Below are 17,548 nucleotides of genomic sequence, written 5' to 3'. Positions count from 1 at the left end.
GTTGCACTGCACACATTAGCACCAAAGCGCAAATGAACTTCTGAACAAAAAAGCTAATTAGACATGCGCATCACCGGCAATTCTTTCATCTGTTCTTCAAAATATAATCAGGTGTGTTTCCTCAACCATGCGTTTTTGTGTCTAGCGGCATTTCTTGTTGACATTGGCGGGTAAATATGCAAAATTACCCACCACTGCATATGAATACCCTGGCTGTTAGATTATAATTATTGTGGGGGCGCAACATGTAGTTTACGGCATCCAACGGTCTGATAAGCCTTTTTACAGCTAAACTATTTATTTATTTACTCTCCACAATATCTCTCAAATAAACTTTTGGATTATGCATAATAACAGGAACATTGATCACAACATAGAATTATGATGTCTGACAGTGAACAAACGGCACTTTGATGGCTGTAGCAGAGATGCATTAAAGGACTAAATAAAGAATTAAAAAGAGACAAAACTTCTCAGAGAGAAAACAGTGTTAATGTGGAACTCTGCACAAATATAGCTTTCTATACATCTATTAATCTTTGTAGCTTTAAGATAAACAAGTATTTTTTTTATTATTAAATAAAAATAGATTTTTCATTAGGGAGATGATTTTAAAATCGTTTGGTTCAAGAAAATCACGATTTGTAACAGAATAGTTTTTTTCCCCCAACCCTACTACATAGGCTACTCTACAATGTTTACACTACATACAGAACACTACAGACTAATAAATTGTTCAATATTGTTATTACACCAGTAATACTGATAAATATTTAAGCGACTCAAGACTAGCGCAAGTATTTATGCATGATTTGTTTTGTTTTATCAGCATAACAGCAAACTTCAATAATAAGTAGCCTAATAAGCACAAGGGATGTGCACAAGTAATCGATTATTCAAGTACTCAGTCAGCACCAACTAATCGACAAAAAAAGAAACAAAAAGAATTCTACTTGAATCTACTTTTGCATATTTCCCTACCATAGGCAATGCTGAATTGTACTGTATTTTCCCTTTAAATGTCTCACCAAATCTCACAGTTACAACGATGCATTGAGAATTGTAATGAAATGTAATCTGTTAAATTAATGCATATTTATTTTTTATTTTTTAAAGTTAGCTTATTTAAAAACTTTTCTTGGTAACATTTGCGAATAAAAGGAATAATAAATGTCAAGTATGTCATACCTGTAGTTTTTAACTTACATTTTCATTTACAGGTTATCGATTACTCATTTTTTTGTGGGTTTGAGTACTCAACTACAAAATTACTCAATAATTCCCATCCCTAATAAGTCTTTCCACAAGCAGCAAAATGAAAATAAAAATGCTTATCTCTCACAAATGCCATCCACACCGGACAATGTCATGCAGCGATGACTTGAAAAGTTCTGGAAGTTAAGATAAAATCCAGTCTTCTTCACAAGTTCAAGGAATGTGTCTGATGAATTTATTTTCAAAGTCATACAGTGCTTTCTCATTTCAAGTTTGATAAGGACACTTATTAATTTAAAAGTGAATGGAAGGATAATTAAAAAGGAACGTTACAAACTTGGATGAAACCGTTTTCAATGTGGCCATAATCTAATAAATATTTTGGAATTCAAGAAATACACTATTTAAATTTAGCTTTAAAAGTGTACAATTATTATAAGAATGAAGATATTCTCCTTGCGCATAAATACATCAATAGGCTGCAACCACTTGAGCAATGTAAAACTAAAAATGGCTAATGAATGTTTTACGTATTTTTATTATTGTAAGTGCAATCAGCTCACCCTATTCTAATTAATTCCTATACTGTTCTTTTTATTCCCATTAATAGTCTATATTATTTGTTCTTAATTTGCTTCTGCATTTTGCCACAGTACAGCACTTTGGGCTACTTGCAATATTTAACTTTTAATATTCCAACCTGTAATCTTTTAAAATGTGCTTTATAAACAAACATGACTTGACAGCCTTTAAAATGATAATTTCACTGAACAGACCAAATACATCTACAGTGTGCTGCTGTGATGGTAATGGTTCTTACCCGCCTGGGCTGGATATTGGGGTGTGCTGGGTGTGGACTTATTCCTGAAGATGTTAGGGTTCCTGGACAGCAAAAGCTGCAGTAGCACAGGTACATCTCCCTCCAACTCATCACTGCCCAGATTGTCCTTTAGCTCTCTTTAGAAAAGATAACAAAGGTTGACAATCATGCACCACTGAAAGTGCTTTTCTTGAAAAAATTGCTAGGTCTAATTAAAAATGAACTATATTACCCAATAGTTTAATGCTTATAAGTGGATCACACAGATTCTAGAAAGGTGGCCCCCTTTGTGCCTGACAGGCTGCTTGACATTTGTTAGCTTAGCAACATGCAAACACTGACTCTATTAGAAGCAACTGTGAGTCAATATTTCTGTGGCATACGGAATTGCTTTGAGATGCCTATGTAGAGTGTTACAGATCCGTCACTTATGAGGTCCCATCTCTGTTAGAATACTGCCTTAGAAGTTCACTAGGAAGCTCACTAGGTTTTGGAACAGACCCTTACAGTCAGTAAATACGGACTAAATAAAGGGATAGTTCCCTCTAAAACCAACAGAACACATAAAAGACATGTTAGGGAGAATGTTATGGACAGCCTCAGTCACCATTCACTTTCATTGTATAATTTTTCCATACAATGAAAGTGAATGATGACTGAGGCTAACATTCTGCCCAATGTCTTCTGTTGTGTAATACGGGTTTGGTACAACATGAGGGTGAGTAAATGAAGCCAAAATATACATTATTGGGTTAACTATTCTTTTAACAGTAAGACAGTTTAACAAAAAAGACCATGCATTTTCAGATGATAATGAAGACAAGGTTAAGATCACAACAGGGGCCCTGACCTCTGTCTATAAGCAAATGAGTCAGAGTACAGAGTAGTGACAGGCAGGTACAGATGTGAATGGGCATGCAGAGGTGCAGCATATGTAAAGGGCACACGTCAAGACACTCACATGCGCTCCGAGGAGACCTGGCTGAGGCCACTGGCGATCTGAGAGACCAAAGTTTCATCCCTGCAGCCCATCAGACGGCCCACTTCCTCAGCTACATGTCCGCTGTACAGCAGGCTCTTAGTGGTAGTGCCAGGTAAGGGGGATGGCAGAGGCAGCTGGTTCAACACTGCACACAAACAGAATGTGATGACGCAAAACTGTCTTTATAATTAGAGAACACAAACAAATATCTTACATTTACATTTATTCATTTGGCAGATGCTTTTATCCAAAGCGACTTACAAGAGAGGAAAACATAAGCCAATCATCTTAGGAGACAGTGGTATGAAAAGTGCTGTATTACAAAGTATCACTAGCATCATAATAGTATTCAAAACAGAATAAAGTGCAACAGAATTTATTTTTTTTTTTTAATGACTGGTTAAGTGCTCATGGAAAAGATATGTTTTTAGTCGTTTTTTGAAGACAGAGAGTGAGTCAGCTTCACGGATGGAGTTGGGAAGGTCGTTCCACCAACGTGGTATGATGAAGCTGAAAGTCCGGGAAAGTGTTTTGTTGCCTCTTTGTGTTGGTACAACAAGGCGACGTTCCTTAGCCGACCGCAGACTTCTAGTGGGCGCATAGCTCTGCATAAATGATTTTAGGTATGCTGGAGCAGACCCAGTAACTGTTCTGTATGCCAGCATCAGAGCCTTGAATTTGATACGTGCATCAACCAGTAGCCAGTGGACTTGAAGATAATACAAACTTGATGTCAAACGTGCCGGTACTTTGGAACCAAGTCGATCCTAAAATAAAATGATGTAATGATACCAGTGTTTCTGCAGTACCGGTAACCCAGAGCACCGACTCAATTCAGTACCTGCACACTGTCTGATTAACAGACGACTTCTTTCACATGCCCACAAGCTTATGAGGGCGTGCCGTTACTCCTTTTACACTGGAATGGACAATCAATCAAATTAAAATAGTGATATATGCCCTAGTGTGATTATTAAACTGGCGATTTAAAATAATAAATACAGTCTGCATGTGCTGCGTGCTTTAGCGCACACGTGAATGTGTGAAGCCGCTTATAAGCTGAAAACACAGACTGATGAAAAATCATCACATTTTATGGGAATCACACGCTGTGCTTGTTGTAGTAGATGACAGAAGAGAGCGCACATTTACTGTAAAGCGTGTAGTGCCTGCAGACTATATATTTATGTAGTTAAATTGCAGCATTTTGCACTTTAATAATCAAACTGGGCCATATAACCAATGTCTAAACCGAAGGTGTGAAACTACCATCAAAAAAACAAAATGGAAAAGCCTTCACATCAAAATAAAAGTCTGATTCAAAATAAAATCTCAACGGGAAAACTAAAGAAATCGGAACAGAAATATTTCAATACTGTATACTTAGCACAATGTAGTATTTTCTGTAATAATAATAATAATAACAACTAATATTATTATATTTAAGAAATATCAAGAATGCGGTTGTACTGAAAAGAAGTTATCAGTGTTTTAATATACAGTGTGATGCTCTTTTATGCAGCACTTTATTTAACAAATAAGACCAATTTTGTGTTTTGGATTATGCTGTGATGATCTTTACTGAAGCACTTAAAAAATGCAATGGTATGTTTAAAAGTAATTGTTACTATTTTATTTGATTAAAGTTTTATTCATTCTTATGATTAGACACTATTTTGATGATGAAATTGATGAAACTATAAAGAACAGAAAACACAGAATGGGAAAGGCAAAATTTAGAAAACAAAAACTGGTTTCATAGGGTCCTACTTAAAAAAAAATAAACATGAAAACATGAAGCAATGCTCACGTAATTGAGAAACTCTTCAAGGAAACATGCAATTGCTTTAATGTATTATTAACATTGACACATTTAACTTTGTTAAAATTGCTAAAGCGTGTTCAATAGCATACGTTTTTTTGTGTTATTGAGATTGGTATCAAGAATGGTTAAATTTTACTGGTATTGGTGCAGTCAGACTTCTGAAATTTTGATATCATGACACTAACCCAAATAAAAAAAGATTAACTCTCCATGGTACCGGTAGAAATTAATGAAACTTGAACATCCCCCTTTGCTCAACATCACAAACATTACAACTAGACAAAATCAATATAAACGTACATAAATGAAGTAAAATTGAATACAAAAATTATATGACTGGGCCTGTCGCGATTAATCGATTTGATTACTCGTATTGAAAAAATCCTTGATTATAAATTCCTCGATCGCAAAATTGAAAAATCGAAAATAAGTGACGGGGTACACGGATGAGGGTCTGAACACATAACGACAAAAGGTGTCAGCTGTGTGAGGGCGCGTCACTTTAGATTTGAAAAACAATGCAGGACCTAAAAAAAAACATGAATTAACTTCTGCAATGCAACAGCTCTTAAAGAGCCCATATTATGCTAATTTACAGGTTCATTATTTTATTTTGGGGGTCTACTAGAATAGTTTTACATGCTTTAATGTTCAAAAAAAACATTTCTCATACTGTACATTTCTGTTAAACCTATTTCATCCTCTGGCTCAAATGCTCCGATTTAGGTCCTGTCTCTTTAAAGCCCCCCTTTCCGAAAAGCCCAGTCTGCTCTGATTGGTCAGCTGGCCTAGTCTGTTGTGACTGGTCAACCACGTAGAGCGTGTCGGAAATGTAACACCGCTTACCATAACCATGTTTCAGGCTTCCTGAGCAGCTGTAAACACTACTGTAAATATGGTAACAGTGGCGTCAGTTTTTGCCATACCAGTTTGAGTCCAATAATGAAAGTTTGGAAGAACAATCTGATCGACCCGAACCACCTTCGCAAGCATGACTTGAGCAGGACGTTTCACAGTGGTGAGTTTTACTTTTATAGCTTTCTTACAAGTACACTGTTGATTATTGTGAACCTAACAAAGCTTCAAGTAAAAGACACGTAGTGCATCTAAGTTAGTCATCTTTTACTTGAATGGCTGTAGTCAAACTTTTTTCGCCAGAGCTATGAACGGAGAACAGAGGCTTACTCCCGGTTAGTGAGCAAGTTAGCTGTGGACTACCATGGATAGTGGCCGTAACATTACAGCTTGTAATTATATAAGACTCTTGAGATTGACCATTTTGTTACACAGTTTTTGGTAAAAGCCAGCCCACAGCTGAATAGTAAACCATTACCAAAACATTAACATTACATAGCAAGTTAGCCGAGCACTACCGTGGATTGCAGACATAAAATTATAGTTTGTAAAAAATAAATCCATCTCTACACTTGATCACTATTCATGATAGTAAGAACGACAAACAATCTGCATAATTCTACACAACTGTAGGTAAAAGTGGGCCCACAGCTGATTAGCAAAACTATTTCAACACAATATCATTAGCTAGCAGGTTAGCACTGAACTCTCGGTAGCAGATAAATCCAAAAATAATCAAACATACTTACAAGTTGTGATCCTGAAGCGCAAGATTGTCCCAACAAAGTGGGAACTACACCGTCTTTCAGGAGTAACCGTCTTGAAAATCCGGCATTAGTTGTGGTTGTACTTTTACATTTTAACCACTGATTCTTCAATTCATCTGCCTTTGGAAGTCCAAACAAAGAGGTTTTGCTTTTGCAGTGAAGAAAACAGCGTCTTCTTGACATGGCGACAACACAAACACTAATAATCAACTCACCTCTATAACTACCTTTGTTTGAGAGTGGCCCAAAGTAGCCCTTAGGCGGGTATTATGCAAATGCATTACATAGTGACGGAGAAACTTTACAGAAGAAATGGCTGGACTACAATCCAGCCGTTTCATTGTGGTCTGTGGGAGAGAATACCTCCCAAATCCTTTTGCGTGGACTTTGTGCTTTGTAACTTTGCAGACCTTTTAACATGCACAAACAGCTATATTACATGCTAAAGGAAAGGTAAAATCCCAAAAAGCAGAATAGGGCCTCTTTAAAAAAAAAAAATTAATCTAGTTATTACAGACCGGCTGGACATTACAATTACAATTATGGCATTTAGCAGACGCTTTTATCCAAAGCAACTTACAATGTGTACAATTACAAGGAGCAGATAGGGGGTTAGGCATCTTGCTCAAGGATTCTTACAGGTAGGCCAAACCTGGGGTTTGAACCCACGACCTTTCGGATGGGAGTCCAACACCCAGACCACTAGACTATCCTGTCCCCTCACTGCACAGTAAGTTCACTGCATGCGATTCGATGTGTTTTGCATCCAGATGAGTGAGAGAGGTTGGGCTCTCCATTAGAGGACATGCTGAACTCAGCAAAACAACACATTGGAATGCACTATAAACCTATTTATCTACACAATCATGTGCAATATGCTTTTATGACAAAATGTCATGAAAAAGACGTCCGTTGGACTTGATTAAAGTTACACATGCACAAACACTTTCCGTTCAATAAATCTGACCGAATCCAGACAAAGGTTATTTTCTGCAGATCGTGATTTGGGTTCCGTTCTGAGTAAATTAATTACCATATGAATGTAAATGCGATCTCTCTTCTCATGTCAATTAGATTTCATGATGATTTTGTAATAGTCCGCAATGCCTCACTTCCAATAAATATGGCCAAGTTTATGGCCATTTTCACAGGTAAAACTCAATGTGGGAATCCAGAGAACTTTATTTACTAAAAAGAGCCACAGTTCTGTACGCCATCAGTTAAAGCTCAATGTGAGTCTGTCGTTAAAGCCACACAGATGTGCATCTAGCACTCCGCAGGCACAATACATAACACGCTTACCTGAGGGAGTAATGGCTAGTCTTCCCATGTGAAATTATTAACAGTGTTTAGTCATGGACGAACTAAATGTCCAGAGGCTTAAGGGCATTTTACACAGTACTAGATCTGGGCAATATGTCTTAAATTATATCTTGATATTTTTCAGACTATTGACGATATTAGATATATATCTCGATAATTATGTATTTGCTCTTAATATTGTGTTCGTTTTTGTTTTTTTATCAGAAGAATCATCATTTCATCCAAACAGCCATTGTAGCCAAGTAGATAATTTTTTTTAAAGACATTAAATAAAAATCGAATAATTAGTTTAATTAAATAAACACAAAGGAGAATGAAATTCAATCATTTTCATTAACTACGTTTCCATCCAAGGATTTTTTGCGAAAGTTTTAGCGCATCAAAATTAAGCTGATGGAAAGGCAATTTATCGCTAAAATTTTACAAGTGTCGACACAATATTTTTCCATTTAACTCTAGCGCATAAACTATGTCGATACATCAAATGTCGCGAAAAACTGGTTTGGAAACACTTTTTGTCGAGAAAATTGGCATTAACGCTAACAGAATTTACCCTAACCGTTGCCTGTGTTAATCATGACGGCAAGGTATACGATCCTTGAAAGCCACTTTATTTTACGTGATTATGGATTGATCTGAACGGCATATAGATCTGATGCTGCAAACATGACACTTCCAGGAGTGCCAACACAAATATCTTGTATCATGCACATCGACAAGTGCACGGAGAACAAATGAATGGCCACTGTTTGTGATTAATTTAATCGCGGTAGCCATCCGTTTATTAAAGTTGCTTTTTCACACCAATCAAAATTATAGATGGCAATCACGGAATTAGCCCACAATACAAAAAACGTAATTTCTGTGCACAAAGATGTTTTAAATGAAAAATAAATACACAATACTAGAAGAAAAGCTTCAGTGTGCTTTTTTGGAAGACTAACATATAGCCCAATTTTATTACTTTTGAAAAAATGCTGGCAAACTTCCCTATATTAAATACATTACCAAATGAAAAATGAATTAACTTAAATAAAAATTAGCAAATTAAATTTTTTTTTATTTTTAGACCAATATATGCCTTTTCTTTACACAAACTTAAATTAGCCTTACCATGTTCTGCAGATTAATAAAGTCGGCTGAATGACATTTTCTACACTTCAGAACTATTTGTCCAATGCGGAGTTCACTTTCAGAAAACGAGCTTTTGAACATTTTAAATATTTTAAATCTAACCTTCTTTACCTCGGATCGCATTTGCTGAGCTTCTTCAGAAAACTTAAATTGCATTACACGCTAAAATTAATTTTAGATGACAATCAAGTTCAGTTGATCGTTAAAAGTTGCTGGAGAAATATGCGGGACATAATGCAGTTGTGATGCCGAGGCTTTAGATTAGATTATTGTTCAAAATAGCCTATTGAATATCAGGAATGCATCATATGTAAACCCTGAAATTACACAGCATCAGTTTTTCTTTAATAGCTGTGCACACAGCATATACACATCGATGGATGGTCCTTATACTAAGACTGAAAGTTTCCCCCACTACTTGGGGCAGGTTGCCAGCTTTAACAGGGCCATGACGATTCGCTTTCTGGTCAGAACCGGTGGCAACCTGTGACAGGCGCAACATCAGGACCAATATTACAGTGCTATCAGAAGGGCAACTGTTCCCTTTTGATTGCAATTCTTCATCTTCTGATTATATTTATTTGTGAAATTAAAATGACAGTAAGCTGGCTAATTTCAATGAATCGTCTCAATACTTTCCCCATTTTACCAAAGCTTCAGAGGAAAAAAACATTAGGGACATCTGGGAAGCGAATTGGCGATAAACACACATTTCTGAATGGAAACACCTTCAGGGCAGATTTCTTTTGTGCTAAACCAAAACTTCAGCGACAAAGTGTTTTTTAGGCATGACGTCATCACACACACCATTTATATCGATAAAAGGCCATTTGAATGGAAAGAGGAAGACGACGGCAAATTTTGCAAAAATGTTTTTACGCATTTTCACTTTGTCGACAAGAAAATAGCGCGAAAAGTGGATGGAAACTAGGCTATTGATATGCACTTTATATTTATATACGCAATGATACATATTAGCTTAATAAAAAGCATTATTTACCTTCAAATGTTTTTACTGTTCAAAGCTACTTCACTGACTTATTTTTGAAACCCCAGTTGAACATTGCATAATACTAAATTATTACTGTGGGACACGTCAGGTTGATTATTATAATAGAATGCTGAATTATCATTATTATTCTGATTATTAGATTTGCGTTATACAAAAGTAATATATTTCTTTCCTGTTTACTTCATCTTCACCTGGGGCTTTTATTTTTACACCAAAAGTGCTGTCGTATTTACCTCAACTTCACAAGGAGCTTTTATTTTGACACAGAAAAGGCAATGTGTATTTGACAGTTTACAATGTTCTGCATTTCCTGAAATGCTGTAATCTCCTTTTCTGTTATTCTGTGCCACATTTGTAGATTTGTATAATAACTTGTAACTGTTACTAATGTTTGGAATTGTGCAAATGCTTAAACCTGCATTACTTTGATTTCACAATGCACATGAACTGATCTGAGAGCGCCGCCATGTGTGCACACAGATCAGCGCATCACACACAGACCATGTTTATCTGTCTTTAAATCACAGCCTTTTGTGGATTAATAATCACATATGACCAACTTGCCATTTTGATGTTATTTTAATTGTGCAGCTCTGAAGGATCGTGAAATTAGTCTACTGATGCGCTCTTTATGAAAATTAATGGCCAATGAAAGCACATTAAAATCATCGTGATATTCACGATATTGGTCAATTTTATATCGTCAGTGAAATTATCTAGATTATATTGTTAATATTTGATATATTGCCCAGCCCTACACGGTACATGGCAAGCCAAAAGCTTTTGCGATCTGTGCGGCAAGCGCAACAATGTCCGCAACTGCTGCGGCTCAATTCAAGAGAGTTAAAACATGTATCTCTCAATAACTTGATTACTGAGATTAGACATACACACAAACTCCTATGAAAGAACCCTTCAGATACTTCACTTTCTGGCAACAGAACTTTTGCTTTTTTACAGAAAACAATCCATAAATATACTTCTCGTGCACAAAGCTCTTGGATAATCTTAAATAGAACAATTTTCCTCACAAATAAAATTGGCTTTAGAGTGCAACAGCAGAGTTCCACAAGTAAAAAAATCAATAAATAAATATTATTTTAAAAAAAAAAATCACTTTATCCTTGGAAATTGTATATAATACAATATAAATATAAAACTCTCCAAAACAGACCTACAAACTTCAGTGATGGTAAGGCACTGCGGTTTCTACTTTTTGAAGTTTTAATAGCCAAATTCACAATGAAGTATTTTACTACCCATAATCACAAAGAGAGATTCACCATTTAGAGAAGTCTCTATTATTGTGGAAATGGGAAAACTTGCTAGCAACTTCGCACTCCCATGAAGCATTGTGAATAGTGATGCTCCATTTGATCAGCCGCCGATCGGTATTGGCCGATATTCACATCATATGACTCAATCGGTGGATTGGCCGATGGCATAAACCGATCGCACATGTCCCAAAAGACGTGCGGCTCCTTTAAGCCTTCAGCAGCACTGCCATGACATCACAGAGTCTGGGAATACTAACAGTGTTGTAAGACAACAAACTTGATTCAGCAGTTAAGAATGATGCAGTGGGAGAGGTTTGGCGAATATGAAAAATTTGAGTACTGTACTGTTAATGTGGCGTTTCACACACAACAAGGCAAAGGGAAAACAGCGCGAGCTGTGAAACAGTCCTTATTATCGTTCATGGTGGCAGCTTCTCAGTCTCCGACGGGGCATAGGCATCTCAGTAAAGCTAGTTACAAGATATGGTGTAATTTAGACATCACTATTAAATATTTCCCGATTAAACGGCATTGACAATAGTAGCACCTGTAGAGTCCAGAAACATGCGCTCTTTCTCCACTTTCCTTTCATTTCTTGCCCTCATGAGAGAGAGCGCGCGTTCCCCCATTAAAGTTCAAGCAGCAACAAGTGAAAAATGAACTATTAATACAATCATCCAACTAAATGAAAAGGCAGGGAAGAAATCTATAAATATAATAATTCTTTAGACAATAATAAGATACCATAATATAGTGTATTTAAATATAATGCAAAAATAAAATAGAAATAAAATAGGGAATAATAATATGAAATAATGACAATGAATCAATAACCAATAGTCACATTGTTTAATTTCACCTATGGGTTATCAGTTTGTCTTCAGTTTGACACTAAGCTTCATTTTTTTATAGGGCAATCTATCTTAATATAGAGAATATTTTGCCATAGCTTATTAAAAAAAAGCTTTTTCTTCAGCAAAAACAAGGCAAGTGATATTAATGGGAAGATGATAATTTAATTAAAAGTGACAGTGTGCAGAAAACTTATATATAGCCAGTTATGACAGAGATCTTGATAAAAGGTGAAATGATAGGCCGATCAGGTGACAAGAAGATCTGTGATCGGTGTTGGCTGTAAAAGCCCTGATCAGAGCATCTCTAATTGAACTACTTAAAAAGTTGTATAATATTTCTAACATTTTGTCATATACATAATTTTTATGTTTTTGGCTGCCACATTAACTAATCATGAACACTGATAATCACTGCATCCATTTAAGTCCACCACTGTTGCGTCAAAAGGTTTATATGTTCAACGTATTTGCAGCGGTTGAGTATTCTAACCAATCATAGACATATCTGTTGAGCAATGCAACAGCAATGGCCAATCAAAGACGCTTAACTTAGTCTACAGTCCTATCAGTAATGACAACCAATCCTAATGTGCAAGTTTCATACAGACTGATGCCCAGATTCTTGCTTTAAGTTTAACCTCTGTTTGCAGTGGCACACAAAAATGTAAATTGTTTAGTTTTGTCATGCTACTAAGTGGGCCAATGTGAAGTTGATGTTCTGATGTATAAAACAGCAGTAACGAAACTCAGTTCTCAGCTTGTTTTGGATGTGTAGCCTAGATAAAGAATATGGCATGAGGTTGAACAAATAAGTATTAAACATAACTTCTATTAATCAACATTTATAATCACGAAAACAATATCAAGGGAATTAATCGACAATTATTAATTCTATCACGCAGCCCCAGTCTATACATTCTAAAGAATTTAAGTACACAGTCTAGCACCTTTGCCCCCCCTTCAAATAAAATGTTATGTTTTGATTAATCACAGAGCTGGTTCGGTTCATGGCTCAGAACTCCCATATTTTATTATTTTTGGAAATCCCTATGTAGAAAATTACTGTTGTGCTTTTTTGGCCAATGAAGTGAAAGTAGTGTTTGATGAGAATACTTACAATCAGTGAGGCCAGCGATCCCAGCAAGGGTCGTGATGGGCACATGTGGCATGTCCCCATTCATACTGATGGCTGGGAACAGAAGTCTTACACACACTGAGTTCCAGAGATATTTATACACTTATCATCCCTCACATCTCACTCAATCCTAGAGAGAGAGAAAGAGAGAATGTTTGCATGAGATTGTGTGACATGGCATGATCTATTAAATCCAAAAAAAAAAAAAAAAGAAGACACAAAGGCTCAGCAGATTCTGTTCATTGCTTGAATACATGATTTTCTTGAATAGGTCAACATATATTATACACTCATTACAAAACATATACTCTCCTCCCTTGCATAAAAGCCACTGGGGAGAATCAGTCCACTTAGATGTATTGCCTCTAACAGGTGTATTGATTTGTGTGTACACAAACTGCCACGTAAAGGAGGATTATGTGAGACAAATAACATCTACACTGGTACTGACAGTCTGACAGACACACCCACTCAAGCTGACAGAGGACTGACCATAGAAACACCCCTCTATTAGATATGCAAGCCCAACCCTGTCCCCTCTGGGGACCAGTGACAGCTGGGAGATGGACAGCTCATGGTAAGCACAAAAGAGCAGATGCAGAGAAGCACTGAAAGTCTGCCACATGTAACCTGCAAGTGCAATATGTATGCCTTGCATAATCAAACAAGAATAAATCTTATAGGCTAAACAAAGTACAATATATGAACTGAATCACTTCTCAGAAGATAAACGGTAAGTTTTGTATATTTGCATTTAAATTAGATACATGTATGCATCCAGCAAATGCCATTGTCATAATGCACCAGCAATGCATTTAGAACAAAAACCATTAAAACAACTCTCCTAAACTCTCAAAAGGAGCGTTTACAGTAATCCAAGAACACATTTCCGCATCCGGGCTATTTCCAGGACATAAATATTCATGAATTATTTGCATGCGATACAGTATTCGGAAGGTAAACAGTCCAGTGATAATCGCTGAAGGGCACTCCCGTGGCAGATTACGAATGCAACAGGGGGCATTTCAGTTGCACCAATGATCCACAGGCCATTTAAACTGCAAATATTTCACTACCATGAATCCACATTCTCGTCACTTGCATGCACGTTCCAATACAACTTCGCAACGAATTGCACATAATGCCTCTTAAAATCAAAACAAGTAGCGAGAACACATGCAAGAACTCTTAATTTAGGAAACACTCAAGTAAGAACATGCTTTTTGTTACTTCAAAAAAATGCAGCCTGAACTGGTGATAACGAATTACAAATTCAAAGGTCTTAAAATCGGAATGCAAATTTCTACCTAGTTAATATGGTTGTTCCAGACACACATTGGCTCCTACACACAAGCTATTAAAGGATGCAACAAGCCATATAATTAGGTGAAGGGTCACATTTATGCACACATGGCGACACGAAATAAGCAAAAACAGTGTTGACAAAACATCGCTCAGTGTAGAGGGGAACCATTCATCCTCAAAGCCTTTCACTGACGTTTATTCATCCGTTGTTTCGCTACTCACATTCCAAACATAGCTAACATGTACACTCACAGCACACGTTATGAACCAATCGATTATAAATATTGATTATAACTCACATTCAAGCTTTTCGTGGGTTAAAGAGATATGGCACACGTTACTTATCTGTTTAGTCTAGCAAAGCGTTAGCTACCGACTTAATGAATTCCTTGCACTGGTTAGCTAATAAGCAATGTTCTGAGATGAGGGGTTTGTTCTTGCAGGAATGCGAGCCACTTATGTTTATCACTCATTTATATCAGATTGGCTGCGAATGGTTCAGTCATTTTGTCATATCAAACGATAGCCGTTGCTAAGCTAAACGCTAGCTAGGCTACGCATATCCTTATATCTCCCCTTGCGAACAATAAAAACACTTTTTGGTCACCTCCATTCTTTCTTCTGACGGTACGTCACAAAACGAAACGTTATCCGTCATTTCAACGCGCACGGGGTGTTTGAAAATATTCCGTTGGAGTTTCCCCGCACAAAACACACACAAAAACACCCGTGTTTGTGTCGCGAGGCCTCCGCGAGCTCCACAGAAGCCTCGGACTTTGCGCACGAGAGCGACGCCAGGTCACGCGCTTCCCGCCACGGGCGCGCGCCGGAGGATAAGGGCTAGCCGAGCCGTTCCGTCGAGACAAAAACAAATGGAAATGAGTCGAAATAAGGTACGGAAACACAGAGAGAGAATGCGGGATGGCATTAGGAGGAATTTTGACAGGATTTCATATTTACCTTAGCTTGGGGTAACTTCAAAGAAGAAAAAATAAGAGGACTGTTGTTGGAATGAGAGGCTGGTTGTCGGTCTGCTGTTGGACTCTGGCTCCCCCTCTCTGCTATAAAAAGATGCGCGCGGGCTAACTGAGCCAGCTAATATGGAGTTATATATGTGCCACAATTCTGCACGCGCAAAATTATATTTTGAGCGCACAAAAATTAATTTTGCACTCGCAAAATGATATTTTGAGAGCACACATTTTTTCTGCATGCACTCGATGAAATTGAACACACAAAAAGTTGTTTTGCACGCACTAGATGATATTTTGAGTGCAAAAAATATTTTCTGCACGCGCAAGATGATATTTGAGCGCACCAAAACATTTCTGCATGCGCAAGACGATATTTTGAACGCACAAAATTTTTTCTGCACACACAAGATGATATTTTGAATGCACAAAAGGTTATTTTGCATGCACTTGAACTCTTCTTGCAAAGATAAATTCATTTTGAGCAAACACAAATCAATTTTGCGCTTGAATAAAGTTTCTTTGAATGTGAATTTGCTCAGAATTCTTACATTTTGCTTTCTCCTCCTACCCACTCTGCATGCAAAATGCTTTTTTGCATGCTCAAAATATCATCTTGTGCACGCAGAAAATTTTTTGTGCGCTCAAAATATCATTTTGTGTGCATAGAATTGTGGCATAAGTATAACTCCATAGCTAACAACAAGCCAACTCTATTCTTTATCTGAGGTGGGGGTAGGTCTATGGAGTTATACTTGTGCCACAATTCTGCGCGCACAAAATTATATTTTGAACATTTTATTTGCACTCAAAATATCATCTTGCGCATGCTAAATAACTTTTTGTGCGCTCAATTTCATCTTGTGCGTGCAGAAAAATTTTTGTACGCTCAAAATATCATCTTGCGCTCGCAGAACATTTTATTTGCACTCAAAATATCATCTTGCACGTGCAAAATAACTTTTTATGCACTCAAAATTTCATCTTGCACGCTCAAAATATAATTTTGTGCGTGCATAATTGTGGCACATATATAACTCCATAGAGGTCAGGCTTTCTCTCGTCAGACATATATATATATATATATATATATATATATATATATATATATATATATATATATATATATATATAAAAGCTCGGCTACACATCCTTTATGTTCGTCAACCCGTCTGCTTAATATATCACATCTTGTTTTCCCAGCAAAAACACCCTACAACTGATGGTTTGTCACTAGTGAGGTGAAATTTTAGGTTGACCGGAAACACAGATTCTAATAACGTGATTATTTTTCCTCCATACACATATTTCTAGCCTGTTTCCACCAGAAAATTGCCGCAAAACTCAAGTCAAACTGTTTGGCTTTTTTTTTTTTCACTACATGCAGTATGATATGAATAATACTATTATCTAAGGGAAATGTTTATACATTCACACAAACTGATATACATCTTGTAATAGTGGTATATATTATATAGCCCATATATGCATTAATTTATATATTTAAATCCTTCATATATAGTTTACACTTATATATTATATATATATATATATATATATATATATATATATATATATATATATATATATATATATGTATATATATATATTTATATTTATTTAAATTGATAAGAACTGTCTGTTCAGTTATTCTGAGCATGTGATACCAGACTACTGTTACAGTTTTTTCGCCTGCTCACACATTAATAATAATAAACTTTATTTTCATTTATTTATATAGCTTCTCAAGGTGCTTTATATAGGAAAAAACAAGATATAAAAATTAAAAGGATTAAAAATAAAGGCTAAAATATGCACATATAAACATACATGTTAAAAGATTTCTAATAATAAAACATTAGTTTAATAGTTCACTTCAATCTGACATAAAGCGCTGTCCTTTGACCTCGCCTGTACTTTCACTTCTTACCACTTGATGGCGACTCGGTATAAGCATTAAAGCTAGGGGGCTAGTATATTGAGCAAGAATTTACTAATTTCTTGGGATTTATTTGGTGGTTTGCAAACGCCATAACTCTCAATAAAGTAGCGATCTGGACTTATATTAATTAA

The 17,548-nt window shown here is 36.3% G+C and overlaps 1 protein-coding gene across 2 annotated transcripts in view; it reads right to left on the bottom strand.

Moving 5' to 3' along the window:
* The window catches only part of LOC127439989 (nipped-B-like protein A), a 78,949-nt gene extending 63,394 nt beyond the window's left edge, over positions 1-15,555 (bottom strand). The window contains exons 1-4 of one of the 2 annotated variants that reach the window (XM_051696323.1): positions 15,465-15,555; positions 13,182-13,329; positions 2,997-3,162; positions 2,036-2,172 (exon numbers count right to left, since the gene is read on the bottom strand). In XM_051696323.1, coding sequence (XP_051552283.1) covers positions 2,036-2,172; positions 2,997-3,162; positions 13,182-13,245 — 367 coding nt within the window. In that variant the 5' untranslated portion in view covers positions 13,246-13,329; positions 15,465-15,555. Of the gene's footprint in view, positions 1-2,035; positions 2,173-2,996; positions 3,163-13,181; positions 13,330-15,111; positions 15,266-15,464 lie in introns of those variants that run through there. The other variant, XM_051696324.1, reaches the window with a different exon arrangement.
* Positions 15,556-17,548: the final 1,993 nt, after the last annotated feature.

Source organism: Myxocyprinus asiaticus, chromosome 4, assembly GCF_019703515.2.
Source record: "Myxocyprinus asiaticus isolate MX2 ecotype Aquarium Trade chromosome 4, UBuf_Myxa_2, whole genome shotgun sequence".
NCBI lineage: Eukaryota > Metazoa > Chordata > Actinopteri > Cypriniformes > Catostomidae > Myxocyprinus > Myxocyprinus asiaticus.
Note: the sequence above shows the minus strand (reverse complement) of the source record. Positions and strands in the feature narration are given on the sequence as shown.